Raw genomic sequence first — 26,032 nt, 5'->3', positions numbered from 1 at the left:
ATCTTTTTTTTAGTAAGAGGGAAACATAGAACCCGGGAAACATAGAACCTTTTTTGTGTAAGCAGGGAACATAGAACCTTTTTTGCAGGGTTAAATGGGGAACATAGAACCCGGGGAACACAGGGATGACCCCTTTTAATACTATCCTTATCCACCGTCTCCTCTCACACGGTCACAAACAGTGGCTTGATTTTATGGGCACCGCATCCTCTGATTGGCTGTGAGTTATAATCTAGACCGCAGCTCTCTCTCTGATTGGCCAGCAGCGCTTCAGTAAAGCAACGCTTCCTGGTTATCTGCAAATGGTGAAATAAAGTTGTTTTTAAACCTGCTCTACGGTGGGAAACTCCACTTCACTTGACTGGGGATCAAAATGTCACCTAGGAGCGGCTGTAGCCTGGTTCTGCTCGTCGTGTTCTGTCTTTTTGTAACTGCTTATTGTAAATTTCCAACCCTAGACCACATCAAAGCAAAAGCCAGCGACAAGGCACAGGGGAGAGCAGTGGTGGAGCTGCTCAAACGCCTGCTCGGGAACAGATCTACGGAGTTCATAGTGTCAGTCAACAGGAGCTTTGCCATCGACAGCCTGGATGTGTGTGAGCTCAGATCCACTAAAAACAATAAGATAGTCGCTACAGGCAGCACCGGAGTGGCCGTGGCTTCTGGCATCTATAACTACTTGAAATATTTCTGCAACTGCCATGTTTCCTGGTCTGGTGACCAGCTGGATCTGCCTCGTCCTCTTCCAAAGCTCACTGGCGTCCTGCGCATCAATACCCAGCATAGGTCAGTGACCCAGTGTTTGGTGTTGTGTAAACTGGCAAAGGTGTCCACAGAACCATTAGCATCAGCTCTTTAATTCGGCATACGCCCAGTACACCAGGCATACTTGATTTCTTTGACGTTTTGTGGACTTTGCCTTCTTTTCACATTGACAACTCAAGTTTCTTTGCGCGAGGAATGCGATGTGGAGGTCGAGCTCGCGATTGATTTTTTTAAGCGAGCAAACTGGGCTACTAGCTCTTACTCACCAGCTACTACTGACTAAACTACTATGGTGTTCGTGTCGCTATACATTGTTATACTTCCTGTGAATATAATGCAATTTCATCATGTAGTTTGTATCTACTTGTACTTGTATCTACTGTTAAGACCTTGTTTCCTTATTTTGAAAAGCAGAGGTAGTCATATGTATGTCCTGTGCCAAAATGCCCTCCGGTGAATAATTAAATCAAAAGTCAAATCGAACATTAATTGAGGAAATCGCTGCAAGGTATTAAATCATAGGATCAAATGGGGTCGCGGGGGGGCTGGAGCCTATCCCAGCTGACATTGGGCAAGAGGCAGGGTACACCCTTGACAGGTCGCCAGACTATCTCAGGACTAACATATCGAGACAGGCAACTATTCACGCTCACATTCACACCTATGGCCAATTTAGAGTCACCAGTTAGCCTAACCTGCATGTCTTTGGACTGTGGGAGGAAGCCGGAGTACTCAGAGAAATAAAAAGTAAAATAGATATAGAAATAAAAATGTCTGTAAGTGTGTAAAAATATACAAACGTACATTGTGGCTACATCACACTGTATAAACTAGTATGTTACATTCAAAAATAGAAAATATGCATTATGCAATAATGTTCACTACAATATATACATCAAAATAATACAAACAAGAATAAGAATAAACATGTTGAATAAATATATACATTTAAGATGTGTTGGTGAGAATAAATTAGTATACTGAAGGTTACTGCACAATATTGTACGTGTCAGTGTCAGAAAAATGTTACCCCTGGAGCACTCTAAACACTCTATGCAAACAGATAGAGATCTGTGTAGTTATTGCATTTGTTGATGCAAAGTTACTGACATCAGCAAAACGCCTTTGAAAATGTTATTTTCCCACCAAATGCACTTGACACTGCTGTACATTGGATGTGTGCCAACTCCTCTCAGTGGCAGGCACAAGACTTCACCAGATAGAGGAGCCATTCTTGTTAAAATCATAGTTACTAAATGACCAGCTGATTATTATCAGCAGCTAATAACATCTAAAAATCTGGGTTTCCATAATTCTCAGCAAATAAGACACAGTGTATACTCATGACAGCACTATCAAACTTTATGAAAGAGGATTCCATGATATGTCTATGTGTTGGAATTCTTTGCTGGCAGCATTTGGGTGAAATGTAACCCCAGCCCCCTCCACTGTTACACGGCACATCAAAACCCACGGGTGCATAACAAATGGAGCGTTGTCACACATTATTTTTCATTGTTTACTGTGAGCACTATGGACACTTGTACCAAGGCTGGGCCCTTTAAAGGACCCTTCCTTTCAATTATCTGTTGTGCATTAGACCCGCATCAGCTCACCCCAGTTATGTCATGTGCACAGTAGTTAGATTGAAAAAGCCATGGCAAGCATGGCACACTTTAGTTTTCCCATGACTATAACTTGGTGGCAGAGAGCAACTCTTAACCAGATGGAAGCTTCAATCATGTACCAGCACTAAGGCTTAGATTACACTGGTTTCGAAAACAGCAATGCCTGTGTGATTAGAGCTTCATTTAAGTAATGTTATATGACAACCTTAAAAGAAATGGACAGTTAAAATATTTGATATTTCAGTACTTTTTTGTTGAATCTCAATATGCACATTGTAAATACACTAAAAATATATGTACAACATAGGTATAGTGGGTAAACTTAATGACTTTTATCATACTGGAATTGACCAAAGTCAAACTGGATCTATTAACATGCAGTGCAGGTTGTAAGTATTTGGACACTGACACACATTTAAAATCACAGTTATATTTTATTTAATTTTTAATTTAATTTTATATACTTTCTTATAATTCAATCTTTTCACTCTGTTGTCATATACACACAGGCCCGAAATACACATGCATCCAGAAACAGGACCTATACAGTACATGCATTAAATGGAGAGATGTCAGAGTGAGGGGGCTGCCCATGACAGGCGCCCTGAGCGGTTGGGGGTTCGATGCCTTGCGCAAGGGCACCTCGGCAGGGTATAACTGGCACCTCTCCAGTGTAACTGGCACCTCTCCAGTCCACGCTCCATATATTTGGTCCGGGCGGGGACTTGAACTGGTGACCCTCCAGTTCCCAAGCCAAGTCCCTATGGACTGAGCTACTGCCACCCCTATTGTGACTTACCTATCATGATATCCTGATAATTTTGTATTGTTGGGCCTCTGGTGGTTCCCACCCCTACTGGAAACTTCATAATTATTGTTTCTTTTTTTTTCTTTTTTTTTTTTAACATATTTTTATTATTTTCATAACACAAGGCTAACAGTGTTACAAAACAGTCAGAGACTTGATGATCACTAAAATTAGGTTGGTGAAAAAAGTGGATATATTGATATTGGTATCTGTTAGCGGCCAAATAAGTTGTTACATATCGGCATGTCGGATATTGGCAAAAAATCCAACATTGTGCATCCCTATAAATAAGTATTTAGGAAATCTCATTTGGCACGAGGCATAGTTTGCCTCCACTCTCAAGGGTATCGACCTTTTAACACAGATTGTTGAAGTGTAGATGGTGAATGATTAAGGAAAGGGCTCCAGATCTTAAGCAATGAGTCCTTATCACCCCTAAGGACAGCACTTATTCTTTCATGAGGTAAGACCCTGAAAATCCCCTTGTACCAAACTGTTACTGTGGGTGGAGTATCTTTAATCCATTTTAACAGGATGCATTTACAAGGAAGGACCAAAGTTTGTCCAGCAAGTTATAATGATTATGGGAGAGTGCTACATCTTTTGAGGGCAAACCCTGTAGCAGTAGCATAGGATCATTTTTTATTTTAGTCCTAAAGATCCTGCAGTACTTACAAGTTATGTGACTCCAGTATCTATCAATCAGATTGCACTCCCAGAAGAAGTGGAAAAGAGTCCCAAGATCTGCTTTACACTTTCGGGAAATGGGAGAGATAGTTTGAGATATCCTGGGCAGGGCATCAGGAGCTATATGGAACCTATGTAATATTTTATATTGGATTTCCGCAAGCTTGTTGCAAGTGTAGATTGATTGTGCTTGGCGTACTGCCTCCTGCCAGTCTTCTTCATTGTATTCATTGCCTGGGTCTACCTCCCAGTTTTGTGAGAATTATGTTGTGTCACATTTATCATCAGAGTTAAGTACTGAATAGAAAAGGAATATTACGTGTCCCTCAGCTCAAGGATGAACTTCTCTGCCTCACTGTAGATGGAGGTGTCCTCTGCAGGCTTTATAAGCAAGTTAATGAAATGCCTCATTTGTAAATATCTGAAAAGTGATTCTTGTGTGTGTGTGTGTGTGTGTGTGTGTGTGTGTGTGTGTGTGTGTGTGTGTGTGTGTGTGTGTGTGTGTGTGTGTGAATCCAAAAGTCCAGCTGAAGCAATAAAAATTAATGGCACAGTTAAGGTCAAAAGTATTAGCCCCTAAGGAACCATGGAATTCTGCCTAATGTTTGCACGATTCATAAAAGTTTACATAGTAAAACATTAATTGGTGTAAAGGCCCATTTGGTATGTTTTGGAATGTAAAATAAATCTTACAGTTTGCTTTGTACCATTCATTCATTCATTCATCTTCTAACCGCTTCATCCTCTTGAGGGTCGCGGGGGGGCTGGAGTCTATCCCAGCTGACATCGGGCGAGAGGCAGGGTACACCCTGGACATGTCACCAGACTATCGCAGGGCTGACACATAGAGACAGACAACCATTCACGCTCACATTCACACCTACGGACAATTTAGAGTTATCAATTATCTGCATGTCTTTGGACTGTGGGAGGAAGCCGGAGTGCCAGCCACGCTGACACAAGGAAAACATGCAAACTCCGCACAGAAGTGCTCCCACACCCGGGATCGAACCGGGAACCCTCTTGCTGTGAGGTGACAGTGCTAACCACCACACCACCATGCCGCCCCTGCTTTGTACCAAATGTAGTGAAAATTAAGGTGGTCAAAATTATTAGCCTCCATGTGATTTTTTTTGCTTTCAAACTAAACCTGAGCAATCAATCAGCTTTCAAACTACACCTGAGCAATCAGTCGGCATTGAACTTTGCTTAAGGGACTCTATGAACAGGGCTAATGGCACTTGGAGGGCTCAACAATAACGATTGCCCGATTGCCCGGGGCAAGTAAAACTCAAGGTCGGGCATGTAAACTAACAACTCAACTTGCTAAAAATAGTAAAAGTTAATAACTAATTGATAAAATAAATGTATTTTAAAGGAGCTATATGTAAGAAATCTAAAACAAATAGTTTTAAAATCATCCTAATATGTCACAGAGACTAAGGAATAATGTTCATATAACATACTGATCTCACCGACAACAATAGTACAGCCAGAATATTCGCATTTAAAAAACATTTTTTACAGTCCACAAATCATGTTTATGTTTTGAATTTGTGTTTTGGCCGGTTGCGCCACCCACCACCGTCTACCAGTCACGCAGTCAGTAGAGTCTCAGCATCAGTTACAGTTACGACTGAGCTACAGCAGCACGGCAAGCAGCATTAGCAGTGTCCCAGTACATAGCATTTGCAGCCGGCTTCTCCTCAGCTGTATCCCGGCAGCAGCATTAGCAGTGTCCCGGTACATAGCATNAGCAACCTCGAATCTGTAGGGGAGGGGGGGCGGACACGACTCGTGGCAGTATTTTGAATTTGAGTGCAGGAACTGTTTTGGCCACATTCTTACATACAGCGCCTTTAAAACGGGCTCCTTCGGCTCTGATGCAACGGTCTCTCTGCCTGAAGTCACAGGCACAGGCTGTGTAACAATGTCCTGCCCGCAGCCCCCATTGATTGGTTACATGGCACAAGTGAAGCACAGAGCGGCACAGCGAGTCATATTATTTTGCGCGAGGGACGCTTCACTTAATAACACAACAATATACTATTTATGGTGTTATGCCATCTGTCATTTCTGTCTCTACATGGTCACGCGTTAACAATTCTCCTCTGCTCTCTGTATCGCGCACGGCGGAGTTCTGCCACACACAGGTGAGCACGCTAGAGCGGCTCGGGCCGCATTTTCCTGACCAAATCTGACCCCGAGCCCGGTGCAGTTTGTCAGCTGACAAAGTTATTGTATAGACAGTGTGTAAATAACCATCAACAGACTGCTGTTACGCACAGACAAACACGCTGCTCACACAGCAGCGCAGCATGGCACTCTTGGTGCTGAGCTTGTGTTGCGTTCAGGCGTTGTCACGTAAACAACAACTTCCAGCACTTAAATAGGTCATAGCTCAAAACAGCAGCATGTCAAGTGACTTTTTACTTTTATTATATTCAATAAAATTGTATTTTCCTAAATCTTGAGACATCTCATATGTAAGCTAGGCAGACATTTCACCTGCTCATTACTGTGCACACATGTACTGTATGTACTTAGTCCTAAAGAGCCCTTCTGGTGCCAGTAGATACATAGAAACATCCCAGCAGACTGTGCTTTGCAAGCATACAAAAAAGTTTCATGCATGTGAAAATTATTTTTCATGCGTGTGCTTCACCTCCGCTGCTACAACTACATCCTAGGGGAAACGCTGCTGTGTGCGTTTTGTGCAACAGGTGGATGTGGTAGTCTACTGGTAGAGTAGAGAGAGAGAGCTAAGTAGCGTTGAAGTAGAGTAGAGCAGGGCAGAGAGATGGAAGCAAAATATATTAAAACTGGTATATTAAAGCAGAACTGGAGAGAGGGGTGAAAAATAAATAGAGGTGGGCATGACTCAAGTAGGGCGCAAAATTATAGATGGAGAACGATTGACAAAGATTGCCATTGTTAGACACAAACCTGGGTGTGGTCAAAGGGCAGAGATGTCAACAACAAGAGAGAGATTATCTTCTGATTAGTTGATGAGATCAGTCTATAAAATGTCATAAAATGGCAAAAAAATGGCCATCAAAGTTTCTCAAAGTGTAAGATTTCCAATGTCTTGTTTTGTAAACGGGCATTTGTATAGCGCTTTTTTCTTGTCAAAGAGACCATTCAAAGCACTTAGCATTCACCCATTCAAACACACACTGGTGGCTGAGGCTACCATATAGGTGCCACCTGAAAATCATTAGCTTTGATAAGCATTCATACGCACTAACAGCAATTTTGGGTTCAGTATCTTACGCAAGGACAAGGACGCTTCAACATTAGGGACCAAGGATTGAACCACTGATCTGCTGATTGGTAGACCACTGCTCTACCAGAGGTAAAGCCACCAGCTTAGGTTCTGGGCTGTCCGACCAACAGTCTAAAGCCTAAGATATTCAGGGTAAAAAACAGAGAAAAATGGAAAATCCTCACAATGGAGGAGTTTGCTTGAAATTCAAAAAGTGAATCAATTATCGGAGTAGTTGCCAGGTAATTTTCAGTTAACTAATTGCTTTATTGACTGATTATTTCAGGTCTAATGGCGAATGCTCTAACCATTAAAACCTGTTCCCAAATCGTGACTTTATCAAAATAAAGATGATAGTCACAAGGGACATACCACTGGGGTTGCAACAGTGTGACATTTTTTAGGTACGATAACCATCTCAGAAAATATCATGGTATTACAGAATTGACCTGGGGCTAAGCCACGCCCCCCTCCACTCACTTGGACAAACTATCAACATTCAGTGACAGGCGCTATGGCAGGTGTCACAGTCCACAGCATTTCGCAGGAGGCAATTGATGATTTTTGGGGACATAACAATCAGATGTCATTGAGCAGTAACCAAAAGGGCCTAAACTACGCATTGGAGGGATATATTCATCATTTTATTGTTGAGAAGGTCGATGAAAAGCTTAAATTACAAGCCAAAATTTACAGGTCACAGTGTACGCTTGTGAACCGCATCTCGTTGCTGTCGCCATCAAAGACAACAAGTTAAAGTGCCACTGAAGTTAAGGTTTTTGGCTCAGAATATGAGAAAAGGATAACGGCCTTTTTACCATCTTTACCAAGAGTGTCTCTCCGTTAGTTTGGTGCTACAGTATTTACACTGAATCATTCAGCATAACGTTTGCCAACCTTTGTTATCTCTGCCATTACAGATAAGTTAATGAAGCTAAGCTCCAGAAGTTAACGTTAGCTTAACTAGAGCCCTTTGGACAACAGCTAACAATGATGTACGATCACCAAAGTACAAAACTAGAACAAAATAGGCTAATGAACTCCCAGCAAACAAGGTGACATGATGAACAACGCAGCTAGGAGCTAACGTTAGGCTAACTTTAGCTAACGTTAGCTAGAGATGTTAAAGATAACTTTATATTTCTTTCCAGCAAAGTGACAATATGTTGCCTCAAACACAATGTTGACTTACCTTAGAACAGATGTAGACATCATTGTTAATCTTATTCACGTTGAGTTGATGTTGTGGTCTAACGTTACTGCACAACTTTATCCAAAGGAGACACTTTTCTCGGTTGAGATGTGGTTTAAGAAAGGGTAAAAAATACACCCCATCGCCCAGCCTCTCAGGATACCTTGTGTCAGAGTTGCATGTACCCCATGCACACCGTTGGACCATTTTTAAACTTCAATTCTCAGAAAAAGCTCATAAAACCGAACAAAACTGACTTTTTGTAATGCATTTCAATGAACGTCCAGGCAAAGAATGTCCCGAGTGTATGGGAATGGCTATACGTACTGTGATTGGCTCATCGCGTCTGAGGGCGGGACTCAGGCCATAGGTCAATTATTACTATCAGTAAACCATTTTTCAATGGAAGTATGTCTAAAAAGTCTCCCTTTTGATAATACCTAAAATAAAGTTGAGATTTTCTGTCCAGTTGCATCATTTTTTTTAATACTGTAGATAAGCAAATGCACACGGTACAATAATCGTCAATTTCAACATCACGGTATACCTTGAAACCGGTATACCGTTGCAACCCTACATACCACTTGTTACTTTATACAAAGCAAGAAAAGAAATACATGCATTTCAATAACATGTCAAATTATGGATAAAATCATTATTTTTGATAAATGCACTGGATAGTAAAACTTGATTTTGATGATGTGTCATATACTTGAAGCAACTTAGGCTACTTTATTTGTGTGCATTAGGTCGGAGATCAAATCATAAACAGTGAAATGGGTTGAAAATAACTTAGCTCATGCAGTTATTTTGAATCCATAATAATCTAAGCTTTCCAGAGAGACCCTCAAAACTGCAGCAGGTGTTGTTTAATGACTTTTGTGATTGTTGAAATATCAACCAGAGATATAGATGCTTTGCTGCCTGACTCAAACTTTGTACATAGCTATACATAAGGGGCACAATTTTTTTTAGCTTAATGCTAACAAAGCATGATATTTTGTTATTTCGTTTCTCTTAGTTGACTTGTAGCTTGATTTATTTTTTTTTAGTTTGATGGGTTGGATTTTAGGATCATTAACTTTTCCTTTTTGAATAACTAGTTTTTAATATCATTTGAACATGTCATTTTAAGACTCATAACTTTTATTGTAAATAATATTTGTGTCTTTGTATCTAGATTCCGGTATTACCAGAACGTCTGCACTTTTAGCTATTCCTCTGTGTGGTGGGACTGGCCAAGATGGGAGAGAGAGATCGACTGGATGGCACTCAATGGAATCAATCTGCCGCTGGCTTTCACCGGCCAAGAAGCCCTGTGGCAAGAGGTAAGAGCAAACCTGTAGGCTGAAAGTGGTGATATTTCTTGCAAAAGCTACATTAAACCAAAGGAACGCTGTTAAAACAGCCTGTGGTATCCATGTACTGTATCATCCATTATTGGCTCAACAGACAGATGGAGCAACAAATACTTCTGTGCTTCTAAGCAAATCAAATTTATCAGGAAAGAGCTAACATCGAATTATGAGTTGAGTAGAAAAAGCTACATACTTTAGTTTTGCATTATTCCCAGAGCAATAAGCAAAATAAGATAACATGGAAGGGGAAAAGATACCAACAGATGGGAGGACACAGAGTCATATGTCAAGAGAAGAAAGAGAAACCTCTGAATGCTCAATTTGACCTTTGCAATGATAATGTATTAGAGGCAGATACATGATACATAGCTTGATATGTGCAGCAGCATGTGAACATTAACTTATCAACTTGTTGTGTACCTTTAGGTTTACCGAGCTCTTGGGTTAAACCAGTCGGAGATTGAAGAGTTCTTCTCTGGCCCGGCCTTTCTTGCCTGGAACCGTATGGGAAACATTTTCAAGTTCGGTGGGCCCCTGCCACAGTCCTGGCATGTGAACCAGCTCTTCCTCCAAGTACTGAAGCCTCCATGCTTGTCAACAGTTGGAAGCCACTATGTCTAGAATTAGGACATTTTTGACTTTGGCACCACCGAGTGGTAGTATCCAACACTGAGACTGAGAATAAATGTTCACATAGACTGCATAGTTGTTTTCAACTGGGTTGTCTTATTTTACAATAAACAGAAACTTTGACCACCAGAAAAAAATTAAAGATACTATAATCACATTGCTATTCTAGATATAGTGGCTTCAGTTTGAACAGTTTAGGTTTTAATAACATTGTATTTGCAAAAGTAATGGCTGAGATCTTGAAACACAGTTAAGTATGCCACATTTCAACCAAACACTTCCGGTGTAGTACCCTTAGAACCATACATAATCTGTACAGACATGTAACCAAACCCGAGATCAGTGTGATGTTTCCACTGCAGACAGTATTCTTAAATCCAGGTGGAGTTGTTGCCAGACAGTTATTGCTGTGTCACTGCTCCATCCAGCTCTTGGTGTATTTCCTCATCAGGGTGATGCAGAGGAATGTCTGCACCTTGTTGATCGTCCACCAAACGGGGCTGTGACATTTTCAGAACAAAAAGAACATGCTGGACAGTTTAGAGTCTCTGGCGTAAATGACGATATCTTTAAAAATAGCGGGGTTGTGTACTGAGTCATTATTGGGCAAGAGTGACTGTTCTCTCGAGACCAATCAATGGACTGTAGTGTTTCTAGCTCCACCTTTTAGTATCGGGTCAGTGTGATGGGTCGGCATTGAGCAGTTGTATGGGTTCCATCCCCAACTTTGACAATGTCAATGCAAAAATAACCGTTCTAATGTGTGAAGAGCTGAACTAAACTGAACTGAACTTGACTACTTGGTGCAAGTGAGGCCATAGTGACACCGAAACCCCCAAGTTGATTCTAAACCCTTATATTTTACGTCAATGTTGAAAGTGAACACATCTGAATATTGCTCATATTTCTCATTGCACAGGAAAACGTGTTTCATTGACATGTTTACACGTCCACACTTAGGCTGTGTCCACACTTTTAATTTAATTTTATATACTTTATTTATTAATACCCTTTAGGGGAAATTAAATTTTTTCACTCCGTCGTCATTAACACACAGGTCCGAAATACACACACATGCCCAAACAGGACCTATACATGCACAAAGTAGAGAGAGATGTCAGAGTGAGGGGGCTGCCATGGACAGGCGCCCTGAGCGGTTGCTCAAGGGCACCTCGGCAGTGCCCAGGAGGTGAACTGGCACCTCTCCAGCCACCAGTCCATGCTTCATATTTGGTCCAGACAGGGACTTGAACTGACGACCCTCTGTTTCCCAAGCCAAGTCCCTATGGGCTGAGCTACTGCTGCAACAACGCAACAGTGTCACCAGCTACATTATTGTCAAGTTACGCATTGAAGTGTTTCTCAAGCACTCAGTACCATAATTACGTTGTCACAGGCTTGTGTGTGTCTGCTACTTACCATAAAGCAACTGGACTGAACGTCATCTAAAGTTTGTATTTGGCCAAAAAAATATCTATGCTGTTGATCAATGTCTGTGCTCCATTTCAACATCTCCAGGTGCACTATAAGTCACAGAAAGTTAGCAAAGCATCTGTTAACTTATCTAAATCAAACAGCACTGCAGCTAGACACAAGCAATATATAGCCCTTTTTAGATAGGAGTTGTGCAAATTTGCAGGAAAGCCCAATCAGTCTTTTTTCAGCATTGGCAATATAAAAACAAAATCGGGGAGTGTGGCAAAATGCTGCCAACCTACTTTTGTTTATACAGAATGCGCCTTTTTCAGGGCAAGGGGGGCTTGAGTAAGTAAAAAAACGTGTAGCTCAGCATGTGACGTAAACAGTGCCGTGGGAGGGAAGCCATGGCTAGTCAGTCCTTCGGCGATTCTCTCATAAGTTGGCCCGTTCCTCACCGTTCCTGTCATCTGACGATTAATGGCCTCTTCGTTTGCGAGGACAAGGAGGGCATGCAATTCCTTGTCTCCCCAGTTGCTCATCTTTACAGTATCAATTTCCCTTTTGCTACTAGCTGCTTGCTAATTTCTGCTATCAGCTGTTTCCTGTTTATCCACCGCCAGTGGCTCGCACGTGCCGCGTCATCAACAGCTCCTCCCACAGGTCATCAACAGCCCCTCCCGTTGTTTAAACTAAAAGGGTTCTGCCAATATGACTACCCTAAGAGGAGGAAAATTGGGCACCTGGGATCAACTCGCCAATCCGGCTCTGTGTGGCTGAACGCTCTCAGCTTGCCGGCGAAATTGCCCAACATTCACGGAAGTGTAAAAGGGGTTATGATTGGTTGACACATTACGGCATCATAGGGCGCTGAAAAAAGTTAAGGCCAGCTCAATTTTTATTTGCAGTACATCACACACACCAGCAGGGACAAGTGTCGAGCATCAGTTTGTAGCTTTATGTCAGCAGCTTCCATTGAATATGAATTGTAACCTATAGCTATGTTGCTCTAAGTGTGAACACAGCATTAGTACAGTAGCTCAAAGCTGAAGCTGGAAGTGGGTCTGTTAACTGTGACCACACTCAGTTGTGTTCGTAGTTTTACTGTTGCCTTTGTTTTCTATTTTAAATAAGTCTGACTGATCTGGGGGTTCATTTCCAACCCATGGCCAAAATAAGGCCCAAGTTGTCATAAACTGACCATCTATCCTTTATAACGACCATCTGTTTTTGTAGATGAAATCATGTGTATATTTAAAATGTTTGCTGATGAATTTTATCTGACCAGCTGCCTCGGAATGAATCCTCTCACATGATATTTCCTTCCTTTTTGCAGTTTAAAATCTTGGAGCGAATGAGATCCTTTGGCATGATTCCTGTGCTGCCAGCCTTTTCTGGGAACATTCCCAAAGGAATCCTCAGGTGACTCCTGCTTGTTTAACATTTTAATGTTAATAAATGACAGCTGATATGACCTGCTGCCAGCGACATTTGTCATTTTACTGGTGAAAGCAAAGAGTGCCGCTTTCAAAATAATGAGGAGCTGCTAACGTTACCTGAACGTTTTATCCCCATACAAATGTTTATATATTCAACCTCTAATTTTCACCTGGATATGCAATGAAATACTCCCACTTAAGGTTATGGTAAGGGAAAGCAGGGCTGCAACACTAGCAAGCGGAGGCATATAAAACACAGCAGAATACAGTAAAATATATGGGATCAGATTTTGATCAGATCTATTTTAGTTGATACTGATCTAATTGGCTCCGACACCAAACCCTAGAATTGGCTTGGAACATTAAAAAAAATTAACATGAGCAATTATTTGTAATAATAATTCCCTTAATTTGGTTGTGATATATTGTGTCCAAGGTATGATGTGAGTGGGACTTTTTACAGTGCAGTAAATAAACTTGTCAGCGCTCTATGGAGGACAAACTATCTGTTGGAATCACTTCCTCTAATGTCAAACATATCTCTGACAATTCTCTACTGATATATATTGTTACTTATCAACTGTCATTTATGCTGATACTGATAGGTCTGTGTTAATCAGCCAGGCTAAGTTATCTTTTGAGTATGAGATAGTTGACCACTGTGAGCTCAAAAATGTACATTGCTCAAAAAATTTTTAAGGGAACACTTAAATCACACATCAGATCTTGATGAATGAACTATTCAAGTTGAAAATCTTTACTGATGTACATTGTATAATTGAGAACAAAATGTCGTAATAACGATCACTGGAAACCAAAATCATCAACCCATTGAGGGCTGGTTTCAAAATCACACCGAAAATCAAAGTAAAACAATTGAAATCACAGGCTGATCTGACTTGTGTGAATTTTATCACAGCAACTCATAATGTGACTCAGTGGCCTTAGCATGCCTGTATGCACTCCCAACAATGTGTGGGCATGCTCTTGATGAGTCGGCAGATGGTGTCCTGGGGATCTCCTCTCAGACTTGGATCAGGGCATCAGTGAGCTCCTGGACAGTCTGTGGCAGTACTTGGCGGCGACAGATGCACACATTACATAACGATTGAGGTCAGGGGAACGAGAGGGCTAGTCAATGTCATCAATGCCTTCATAATCCAGGAGCTGCCCACACACTCTGGCCACATGAGGCCAGGCATTGTCCTGCACCAGGAGGAACCCAGAGCCCAGTGCACCAGCGTACGGTCTGACAATCGCTCTGAGGATTTCATCCCGGTACCTAACAGCAGTCAGGATACTGTTGGCTATGACATGGAGGTCTGTGCAACCCTCCAAGGATATGCCTCCCCAGACTATCACTGACCCACTGTCAAACTGGTCATGCTGGATGATGTATGATAATACAGGCAGAGGAACATTTACCACAGAGTCTCCAGATCTCTCCAGAGCCTTTCACGCCTGTCACATGTGTAGGAACCTGCTCTCATTTGAGAAGAGAACTGGGTGCCAATGGCAGACCTGCCAATTCTGGTAGTGAATTGCATGGTGCTGGGCTGGTAGCACAGGTCCAACTAGAGGACATTTGACACTCATGCCACCCTCATTGAGTCTGTTTCTGACAATTTGGTCAGAAACATGCACACCAGTAGCCTGCTGGAGGTCATTTTGTAGGGCTCTGGCAGTGCTCGTCCTTTTTCTCCTCACACAAAGGACCAGATACTGGTCCTGCTGCTGGGTGATGCCCTTCTAGAGCCCTGTCCAGCTCTCCTCTTGGAATCTCCTCCATGATCTTGAGACTGTGCTGAGAGATACAGCAAACCGTCTTGTGACTGCACGTATGGATGTGCCATCCTGGAGGAGCCAGACTACCTGTGCAACCTGATTGGGCTGCAGGTACCGCCTCATGCTACCAGTAGTGACAAGGACACTAGCAGAACACAAAACTAGAGCAGAAACAGTCAGGAAGGACAGGGAGAGAGCAACTGTCTGTGGCCACCACATGTAAAACCATTCTCTTTTTAGGTGTTGTCTTGCTTTTGCCTCTCCATTGCACCTGTTGTCACTTTCTTTTGCACCAAGCAGGAAAAACTGATTCACAATCACTTGTGCTTCCTAAATGGACAGATTGATATCCATGAAGTTTAACTGACTTGGTGTTATACTGTTTCCTTCCATTTTTTTGAGCAGTGTACTTCGTGTCAAACCAAAACATTTTCAGAAAACCCATTGACTTTGAGACGCGGGAACCAGGAGTGGAAAAATGCTAACTCATTTTTGGGTTTTAGGACTCAATGTGTGTTCCAAGGCCCATACTACCATTCTATGTAGTATGCCAGAAAAAGATTTAGTATTTCCCAGTACATACTGTCAAATGCAGTACACCAAAAATACCAGAATATTTTACTACAATCTGGATTTTGCAGTACGGCACTGTTAATTTTGAAAGCTATTTTAGATATAGTCTTAGACGAAAATGCTTATTAGTTTTAGTCATATTTGAGTCATTTTTATCCTTCTTAGTTTTAGTCAACAAAAATTCAAAACATTTCAGTCATTATGTTTTCTATATGTTTTTTTAATGTTTAATATGATCCAGTTAGGCTACTTTAGTTAGAATCGAGGTGACAAGATGTGTAAAAATTTCATTTAGACAGTTTTTTTTATACAGCTACAAACAATTTCGACACACTTACAGACTCTCATTTCTCCAGCTGTTTTTGACAGGTTTAAGGGGTGATTTATGAGCACACACTTACTGATCATCATTTGAAAAGCTCAGCATCTCTCTATTAATGCTCTCAAAAACTCAGAAACACCACAAATAACTAATCTGAGACAACTAGGATTTGTACCCAGGTTCATTGTAAACTCTGACTTATCCATCTCACTGTTAAAAAGCAGAGAAATAACTTAATTAATGCCCAAATTCTTTCTTTATTTGCAACATTTCAGTCTGGAGGTTTAAACTCGTGTCCTCTCACAGAGTTGGTGATTAAAACTAAGCGTTCATCTCTGTCAGAGAAAACTCTTCTGAGTTCAGACTGTTTACTCACAGCACAGCTACAGTCACAGATAAGTGAGCCTCCTACTTGCTTGTCAAACAGCATGAACCCCAAAACCTTCTTGTGTCCAGACTGAGTGGAGTCTTCTGGGGATCAGATGTGAAGTCCGGCAGCCACACTGCAACTAACAAACTCCACAAATCCATTCAGCAGCTCCACCATCCACAGTCAGACAGCTGATTATTTACTGCTGTTTACAGCTCACAACTCACACCAACGGCTGATGCTGCTCTGGTGTGAGTGTTTTTGCTGGCTAGCGAAACATCCTGGCGCCGACTATTTACTAGCATTTGCCAGCCTATCCTTCATGCAGCATTTGAAGATAATTTCAAGCATGGCTATTCATGGCTTTCAATGTCCGATAGTCCACCACTAACATTTTTGTCACGTCTTGTCAAATGAAACATAGATTTCATGTTTCATGTTCAAGTTTTTATTATCAAAATCTATTTTCAGCTTGTCATTGTCTTGTTTTCGTCATGGAAAAAGGTCGTTGATTAAATTTTTTTTGTCAGTTTTCGTCAACGAAATTAACACTGGAGTATGCAAGCTAGCATGCTTCTTTTTTTACTGACCCACAAGCACAGCCAAAGATACATCACATCAACTGTCAGAAGTTGCAGTGAAATATAATCAACAACAAAAGGGCATAAGTATTAAATAACAATGACAGAGAAATGCATAGCCTCTGTGATTTTACTATTGTGAATATAATATGTTAGAATCTATAATATATGCAGTTATAACGTATTGCAAAATAACATCAGAGCTCTCTGGGTTAACCTCCATCTCTGGCAAGCTTGGTGAACAGCATTTTGTTTTATCTCTACGGTAACAGATATATGAGTAAGAGGGTCAAATTTCAGGGCGTACCGTTAGGAGGAGGTAGTATGTCCTTATAGCGTACATACTGCATGCAACTGTACGTACTTTTTAAGGGCAGTTGCAGTATCTACTAGAAAATAAGAATAAAAAGTATGCGATTTGGAACACTCCATCATTCCTGGGGCACTGTGTTACAGCCCAGTTACATGACATTGAGCACTGTGATTGGCTTATAGACAGCCAATCAAGTCTATGTATTTGGGTGGACTCAGATGACAGTAATAGTAGATCTAGACATCCTAGAAAAGATATGTCCATTGGAATGGTCAGGGAATTTGAACAAGTTAAGGAACTGTCTAAGAATATCTATATATAAAGAAGTTGGGGCTCAAATAGAGGGTGTCTCTCAAAGTCAAAGAAAGGATCCTGCAGAGGCAAGGCAAGAGTCCTTCCTAGCATTCAGTTAACACACATTGGAACAGGCTAACAAGTGTCCCTATTTGTACGTTATTAACCCTCAGCAGACTTAGAGGGTTTCAGGGTACTGTAATAATTTTGGCACTCTCTAATGTTGTTGTACAGTTTTAAACAAATGTATCAGTATTGTCAGAATCATGTGACTTTTAGGGAGAATGTATTTCTGCATCATATTTAAGAGTAAGTGGAGTAATGAAGTAAAGACAACAGCTGAAAAAAGTTCAAAATTATCATTAACGGTTTATGCACAGACTCACACACAGAATCACTCTGTCATTTCAAAGTGTTCTATATTTTCTTTGTGTATCACCACACACTCTGCTACAATAATATCAATAGCGGATCTGATATGATGAGCCGCACTGCTCTGAAACAGCTGACCGCGCCGATTGTACATTATACCGCCGGGTAATGTTATCTTTGACCTGCAAGATATTCCAACATCTTTACTGTGGCTGTTCTCACCACTATTCCCCCTAAAAATACACCACCTGAAGTTGACAGAATAAGAGCAGTTATCATGTCGTTATAGTATAGTGGGAGGAGGAGGGGAGACGGACATTTAGCGCTTCATCTCTGCTGTGGATGATTAATTTAAAACCTTTTATATTTGATCTAAATTACGTTATTTAAAAAAAAATCTCGTTATTTAGCGGTGGACATATTGGAAAGTGTAAATTATGAGGTTTCTGTCAATATTTTTTTTCATGCTTGTATGGTAAAAACTCCTGGAGACATTAATCCAAATAAATGACATATTTATCTAAGTCCTGCTGAGCTCCGCTAGAGCAGATTTCATTGAAGAGGCCCCGCCTTCATTTCCAGCAAATCGTGTGCAAAGCATTGTGGGGATTTTATACCCGTGGACGATCCACACATGCATCCTTCGCATTTCTCTGAAAGAAGGACTGAGTCCTTCTTTCAGAGAAATCCTTGACATTGGAACAGTCCTTCAGAGGGGGTCTATGATGTAGCGTCCTTCAAATTCAGCCATTTGAGAATCCTTCCTTGACTTTGAGAAACACCCAGACACTCAAACAGACATTTCTCTCCAACTCAGGTTGCTCTCAGGGTCTGTACTTTGAGTTTACTGCACGTCTGTGTCTCAGGTCCCTGATTCTATTGAGAAAACCAGTAGGTGAAGATATGGCTTGGGACAGTAAAGTACAGGGTTCCCATGGGTCCTTGAAATACTTGAAAGTTAGTGAATTTAAAGGAAAAGTATAAAGTCTTTAAAGTTTTCAAAACCATAAATTGACATGAGTCATTGTAAGTGCTTGAATTTATACATTTTGTACAAGAATAGAAATTTTACTCAACTTACACAATATATTGTTTTGCTGTGCTGTATTAAAGAAGGCAAGAGACCACATAGCCTGCCATCACTGTAACACAGCACTATTGAGAAGTGTTCACACATTCAAGCCTCTCTCTCTTTTTAATTATTGTCTGGGAGCTTCTGTAAAGCCTGCGAGTTCTCATTATAAAACTTCTCAGTGTTGTAACAGTAATTAACCTTAATCCGTGTCTCAAATGATGCCATGTTGGGTCCTTGAATGTGAGGGAATTGGGCATGGAAAGCCTTTGAAAAGTCCTTGAATCTGAAGTTTAAGTAGGTGTGGGAACCCTGACAGTGAATATTTCAGTCACACCCTTTGATTGACTGAAATGTTTTTATATTTCAGGTTGTATCCAGGAGCCAATGTAACCAGACTAGGGCCCTGGTCTCACTTCAACTGCAGCTTCTCATGCTCCTATGTCTTAGACCCTCGTGACCCACTTTTCCTTCAGATTGGTTCCCTCTATCTGGCCCAGGTGGTGAAGCAGTTTGGTACAGATCACATCTACAACACTGACGCCTTCAATGAGATGACCCCACCTTCCTCTGACCCCACCTACCTGTCTGCAGTCAGTCGCTCTGTCTTCGCCTCAATGACCGCAGGTGAGTGTCTCTTTCACATTGCAAATTTGAAATCTGACGGTTCCTTTCTGATATTTTGGGTAACAAGTACAATAATTGCCCTAGTTAGATGACCTGTGTGTGACCTGTTGTCCACTTCTCTCGCACAGACAGCCCCCCTCGATCTCCCTGCTGATTTTCCGCCACGTTCGAGAACTATCCCCTTCTTGTTTCTCATCCAAATCTAATTTTTCTCCCTAGTTGACCCTCAGGCAATTTGGCTGATGCAAGGCTGGCTATTCTTCAGTGACGCAGTGTTCTGGAAGCCTGCCCAGATTCAGGCGCTACTACATGGAGTGCCCGCCGGAAGAATGATCGTGCTGGACCTGTTTGCAGAGACCGAGCCAATTTTCTCCTACACAGAGTCGTTCTATGGACAGCCCTTCATCTGGTGCATGCTGCACAACTTTGGGGGCAACAGTGGATTCTTTGGCACGGTGGAGAGCATCAATTCAGGGCCTTTTAAAGCCTTACATTTCCCAAACTCCACCATGGTGGGCATAGGCATAACACCTGAGGGCATTGAGCAGAATCCTGTAATGTACGAGTTGATGAGCGAGCTGGCTTGGCGCAAGGAGCCGGTCAACTTGTCCAAATGGGCATCACTATATGCAGTACGGCGCTATGGCAGCACACGAGAGAATCTGACTGCTGCATGGAGGCTCCTGTTCGCCAGCATCTACAACTGCACTGTGCCACATTACCGGAACCACAACCACAGCCCATTGGTGCGTCGGCCTTCCTTTCACATGAATACTGACCTTTGGTATGACCCGGCTGATTTGTACAAAGCCTGGAAACTGATTATTGAGGCAGCTCCATCTCTCATGTCCAAGGAGACCTATAGGTATGATCTAGTGGATGTGACTCGGCAGGTCCTACAAGTCCTGACAACTTCCTTTTACCAGGATATTGCAGATGCCTACAAGAATCAGAAGCTGCCAGAGCTGCTGACTGCAGGCGGAGTGCTGGTCTATGACCTCTTGCCTGAGCTCAATCGTTTGCTGAGTAGCGATCCCAACTTCCTGTTGGGGACATGGCTGGAGCAGGCCCGATCCTTAGCCATAGATGAGAAGGAGGCACAGCTCTATGACATGAACGCCCGAAACCAGCTCACTCTATGGGGTCCCAGTGGTGAGATCCTGGACTATGCCAGCAAAGAGTGGGGAGGTCTCATGGAGGACTACTACGCCCAGCGATGGGGCCTTTTCGTTCATACCCTGGTAGAGTGTCTTGACAGCGGACGACCATTCAAGCAGGACACCTTCAATCAGGCAGTTTTCCAGATAGAAAAGGGATTCATTTACAACGGCCGAAGATACCCGACCAAGCCTCAGGGAGACACATACGAGATTGCCCGCAGGATCTTCCTCAAGTACTACCCACAGGCCTTGAAAAGACTATAGTGAGCAGAGCCTACATTTTGGAAAAACTTGTCTCAAGTTGCAGCAAGAAGAATGTCTTTCTCCACTCCAGTTTTTTCGTGGCTATCCCAAAACATTTTGATGTAGAAAGTCTAACAGCCTGGATGTACAGGTACTGTTTTGCACACGTTGTAAAGACAGTAATGGATAGTTGTGCATGTTGTAGGGAAAATAAAGATTTTCAGTTAACATTCACACTGAACAAATATCCAATCATGCCTTATGAAAGAGGACGAGTAGAAAATGACAGCAAGCGAATGACTTCCATGTGACCATATTAAGGTGTTGATTTGGTGTGGAATTTCATGTGTGCACCCCCTTGGTATTATTTTTATTTCCGCTGCTCTTAAAGAAACAGTTCAACATTTTCAGAAATATGCATATTCACTTTCCCAGAGTAAGATGAAAAGATGGATTTGGATGTCATGTCTGTGTGTTAAATGTGGAGCTTGAGTCAGGGCATGGTTAGCCTAGCTCAGCATAAAGTCTGGAAGTAGGGGAAAATGGCGAGCCAGGTTCTGCCCAAAGTAAAAAAATAAGACTAAAACTGTGTTATTTACAGTGTATATTGTTTGTTTTACCTGTGCACTAAGAGAAATGTAAAAATGAAATTTAGTGGTTTTAGGCACTTACGTAGTGGAACTATTTCTTGAGGAACAACAGTTTATCCATTCACCTCATACTTCTGTGCTGTATCTCTTGCTATAGACAGTGTTTGTTTGAAATGTTTTCTGAGTAGAAAAGCCCTGTGTCACATGCATAAAATGAAATGGTGCTGAGCAAATGTTGCTTCAGTTGGTTCGTTTTTAGCCACCTAGAAAAAAAGATCAATATCAGTTTAAGTGTTTGCTATATTTAGAATGTTTTCATCCCCAGTACTTTGCCATCAGACAGCCCTATCCGACGTGGAACTCTAAGCCACCAGATTGACAAAAACACTAATTTTACTTTGCAGAACACTGCAGTTGCTGGTTTACCACTGCCTCCATCTGTTAGTGTGTAAGGTAAAGTGAAGAAAATATTCCAAATACAGCATACACTTAAACGAATTCAGATTTTTTTTAGGTGGCTAAAATACCTAAGTGCTAATATCGTAGGCAACTGGACTTGCTTGCGTTTCTTGAAGATGTTTCGCCTCTCATCCAAGAAGCTTCTTCAGTTCTAAATGACTGGTACGAAGTTGCAGGCTATAAACCCTGTGTGGGTGGGAACCCTTGCAGAGTCGTAGGGGTCACATGAGCTCTTATTTTCAGAGTCGTTAAGGTCACAGTGTGAGTTGTTGACCCACCTGGCCACCATGTGAGTCATTAAGGTCAGGTGGGACCAGGGGTGAATGGGTGTGAAGTCGTCTGGGGAGGGATCCCAAGACTGCATTGTAGGTGGGGGATAAGAAGTGTCGTAAGCCACCCCCTCTGTTTAACGATGGTCATTCCAGCTTGACGTGGCTAAAATACATTTTGCTGCAGCCCCTGTCCACAGCAGTACATTGCATAGCTTTCATGCTGGCAGATTTTGTTTATCAAAGATGCTAGCATAGCAGCACAGTATATAAAATACAGATAGGCCGGGCCGCTTTGTCTTTAAACATGACAATTATGGCTAAAAAAGGCAACAAAAATAAACTAGAGACCATCTTGTAATGGGATCTCTCCAGCCAAGATCATTTTGCCATGATGACACACACACACACACACACAAACTCATGAGGTGAAAATTGTAGCTGTCGCATTGTTGTCACAGCTGGTATTAAGTTTGCCGATTTTGCCTATCTCCATATTTGAAATCACTTGCCAGTTGTTTACCCAGAAGTGACTGTTGTTTTTAATGCAATTTCATGGTGATTCGGTCCATAGACCAGGGGATGTCAAATCACTATGCAAAATTTTATACTTCCAGCTTCCTTATAATCCAATTAATCATATATCCACATGTATTTTGTATTTATTTTTTTTGCCGAAAAAATGCCCTCCAATAAATAATTAAAGTAAAATCAAACATTGCCTGAAGAAATTACCGCAAACTTATTACATCATACGATAAAATCATGACTGAAAAAATGCTACTTTAATGAAATAAATTGTGTGCAGAACTTTACAATCTTTCACCTACAATTTATATAATGGCAAGACTGTTTAGGGACCCCAATATGCAGAAATAATTTTGAAAAATGGCAATGTTCCTTTTTCCCTCGCCAAAGTTTTGCGTAACCTTGGAGCATTTTTTGGCCCCCTTTCCAGCAAAATCTACAGCCCAGGGTGCCAGATGAAGTCAGTAAACACAGTTGTTGGCTTTGGTCTCTGTACAGACATGATGGTACCAAACATGGCAGCCTCACTGGGACGAAAAGACTTACTAAAATACATTTTTTACATTTCAGTTCATCTTTAGGTTAAACAAATGAGATATAACCTGTTAATAAGTGAGTCAGACTAGCTGCTTCTAGTCTTAATGCTAAGCTAGGCTAACCACATCCTGACCAAGTCTGTACTTTGACTCCATGGATATCAATCTCATGTACAAGTCTTAACATGAGATTGATATCCATCTGAACATTGAACTAGCATAAATAAAACACATTTCCCAACATGTTGTACTAGTCCTTTAAATCAGTGACACTGCACTGTAACTGCAGATGGGCATTGAAATGTTTGTAGCCATTAATGAGATGACATTCTCAGACACTATCATGCCCATCAGTTTGAAGGTAATTATTGTGGGCAAAATGACTGATAGGACTGAATGCTTCATTCAGAAAGTAGCCCAAGTGGGCTAGTAGCATAGTTACCAAACAATGTGGATGTCTCTGATCTTCCATAACAATTTTCTACTTAATTTACAATTTCATGCTTATGCGGTCAGTGAGATTGGACCATTACCCAATGAGTTTCTGTAAGGGTTTTATGAACAGAGGGATTTGTTTAATAATGAGTAACTGCTATGACAAATTGCCTACTGGTGCACCTAGCAGATAAGTTCATGTCTTGACACTAGATGTTTTTTTCTTTTTTAAAAATATATTTTTATATGATCATTCATAGATGTCCATGTCCATCACTTTATGAAAAATCATATCTTTTTTATGAGTCACATTAGTTTTGTTGTGGATGAGATTTTTCTTTGTGATAAATGTAGTTTTAAATAAGGACAATCAACATGTTTTGGGAGAATAATTAGTGTGTAAGTATTTTAGCAGTATTTTAGAGTCATTGCACAGCTTACACTCATTATGTACCATCAAACAACACACGTTGTACAGTTTTAGTTTCTTTATTGTATAAATGCTATTTTTGTATTTTGATGAATTTAACTAATGTGAATATTCAACTCAGGCATGTCATGAAGGTCTTAAGACTATGTGACTAATAATACAATGATTTCTTTCTCTACCACCGTGTTGTATGTGTGCTCAGTGATAATATTAACCTCGCTATGTATATATCCAACTGTCATCTTGAGCAGGACAGAGCTGGAAACTATCTCAGCAAGCTTTGGGTGATGCAGGGTACACTTGCACAGCTCTCTATTCTGTCACAACCATTCACACTCCTAATTCAGAGTTTCCAATTCACCTACCCTGCTTGTATTAAGACTGTGGGAGCAAACTGATACACCTTGAGGAAGCATATACACAGAACATGCTTCACACAGAAAGGCTCCAGCTGTCCAGCAGATTCAAACCCATGAGACCTCTCGATGTGAGGTGTAAACCAGGACCTCTCACAGATGTTGCTTGTTAGGACTCCCCGTTTTCTCTTGAAGTCAGTGTGTTTTTTTGAATGGGTTTTTGGTTAGATGCCTGATATAAGGTCTGGGGTTAACACAAGCCTAAGCTTTTTACTTCTGGTGATTGCATTTAGGCTTCAAAAATCATGAATCAGGAAATAAAAGATTCATAAAATCTTACTTCCTATCTCTGAGAATTTTTGAACTTTTGAAAGACTGATTTAAGACATTTAAACACCAATTAAGACATTATTTTTAGATCAATGAATTCAATGCCTTTTTAAAGGATGTTCAGTAATCCTATACAATGTGACTTTTTGATTACCTTTTACTAACACTTTACAAAAATCATATCAGTTGACAGTAATGTGGCATACGTTACAGTCAAATTAACATTTAAGTTTTCCACTTTTTATTATTAGGTTATTTATTATATAACTATAGTCCACTATAGTCTGATTTTGTTTATTGTACTAACTTTAATGTGGAAAAACTATTAGTTCTGAAGAAGCACAAAGGAATTTTGAAAGAAGCACAGGAGCAGCACATTGATGATGTCGGAGGGCTGTGATTGGTTGATTGCAGTGTTGGTCCTGGAATGCGATGTGGGATGTTGATCCAGGAGCATGTCCTGCCTGGTAAAATCACATCGTGCCAGTTTGTCACTTTGGACTGAAGTACAGTGATGTCAGGGATTCAACAGAAAGAGACTAGTATGTTGCAGTTGTTTGCAATCTGACATAGAAAGCAGTCTAAGAAAGGGAGGCAGTGGTTGGAGATGTCTTTTTAAACTAGAATTACCACCTCGCTGCTGTATGCCTCTGCTAACCAGATGTCTGTCCAGACTCATTATGTAGCTATGACAATTGATAATGCTTCAATTATGGATGTTGCTGCAAATAAGTGACAAGTTCTGAAACATGGATGCTTCACACACATCTTCAATCTGGCAGCACAAAAGACCTATACAGTCGGCACGGTTTCAAGATTAGAGTCACCAATTCAGTCTCTCACCAAATATCTCCGCTTCAGTTCTTGAGTTATGATATTGAGTAATGGCCAGAAAAGTGTTTTTGCAGAACATTATGATGTCACAGTGAAGATGACCTTTGACCTTTTGGATGTAAAATGTCACCACTTTATCATTTTATTCTCTTAGACATTTGTGTAACATTTTGCAGTAATTACCATATACATTCTATAGTTATGGCCAAAAATATGTTTTATAAAGTCACCCTGACCTTGACCTTTGACTTTCAAACACCAAAGTCCAATCGGTTTATTCTTCAGTCCAATTGAATGTTCAAGCCAAATTTGAAGAAATTCCCTCAAGACGTTATTGAAATATCACGCTTACAAGAATGAGACAG

At 41.1% G+C, this 26,032-nt stretch overlaps 1 protein-coding gene across 1 annotated transcript; it reads left to right on the top strand.

Moving 5' to 3' along the window:
* The first annotated feature begins 292 nt into the window (after positions 1-292).
* naglu (N-acetylglucosaminidase, alpha) lies at positions 293-24,325 on the top strand. The gene is made up of 6 exons (XM_050059162.1): positions 293-786; positions 9,526-9,673; positions 10,130-10,276; positions 13,086-13,171; positions 19,241-19,497; positions 19,717-24,325. Exons 1-6 carry the CDS (start codon positions 374-376, stop codon positions 20,919-20,921), a joined length of 2,256 nt encoding a protein of 751 aa, XP_049915119.1. The 5' UTR covers positions 293-373; the 3' UTR covers positions 20,922-24,325.
* The last annotated feature ends 1,707 nt before the right edge of the window (positions 24,326-26,032 follow it).

This window comes from Epinephelus moara, chromosome 13 (genome assembly GCF_006386435.1).
Source record: "Epinephelus moara isolate mb chromosome 13, YSFRI_EMoa_1.0, whole genome shotgun sequence".
Lineage (NCBI taxonomy): Eukaryota > Metazoa > Chordata > Actinopteri > Perciformes > Serranidae > Epinephelus > Epinephelus moara.
This window is presented reverse-complemented; position numbering and strand designations above follow the sequence as displayed.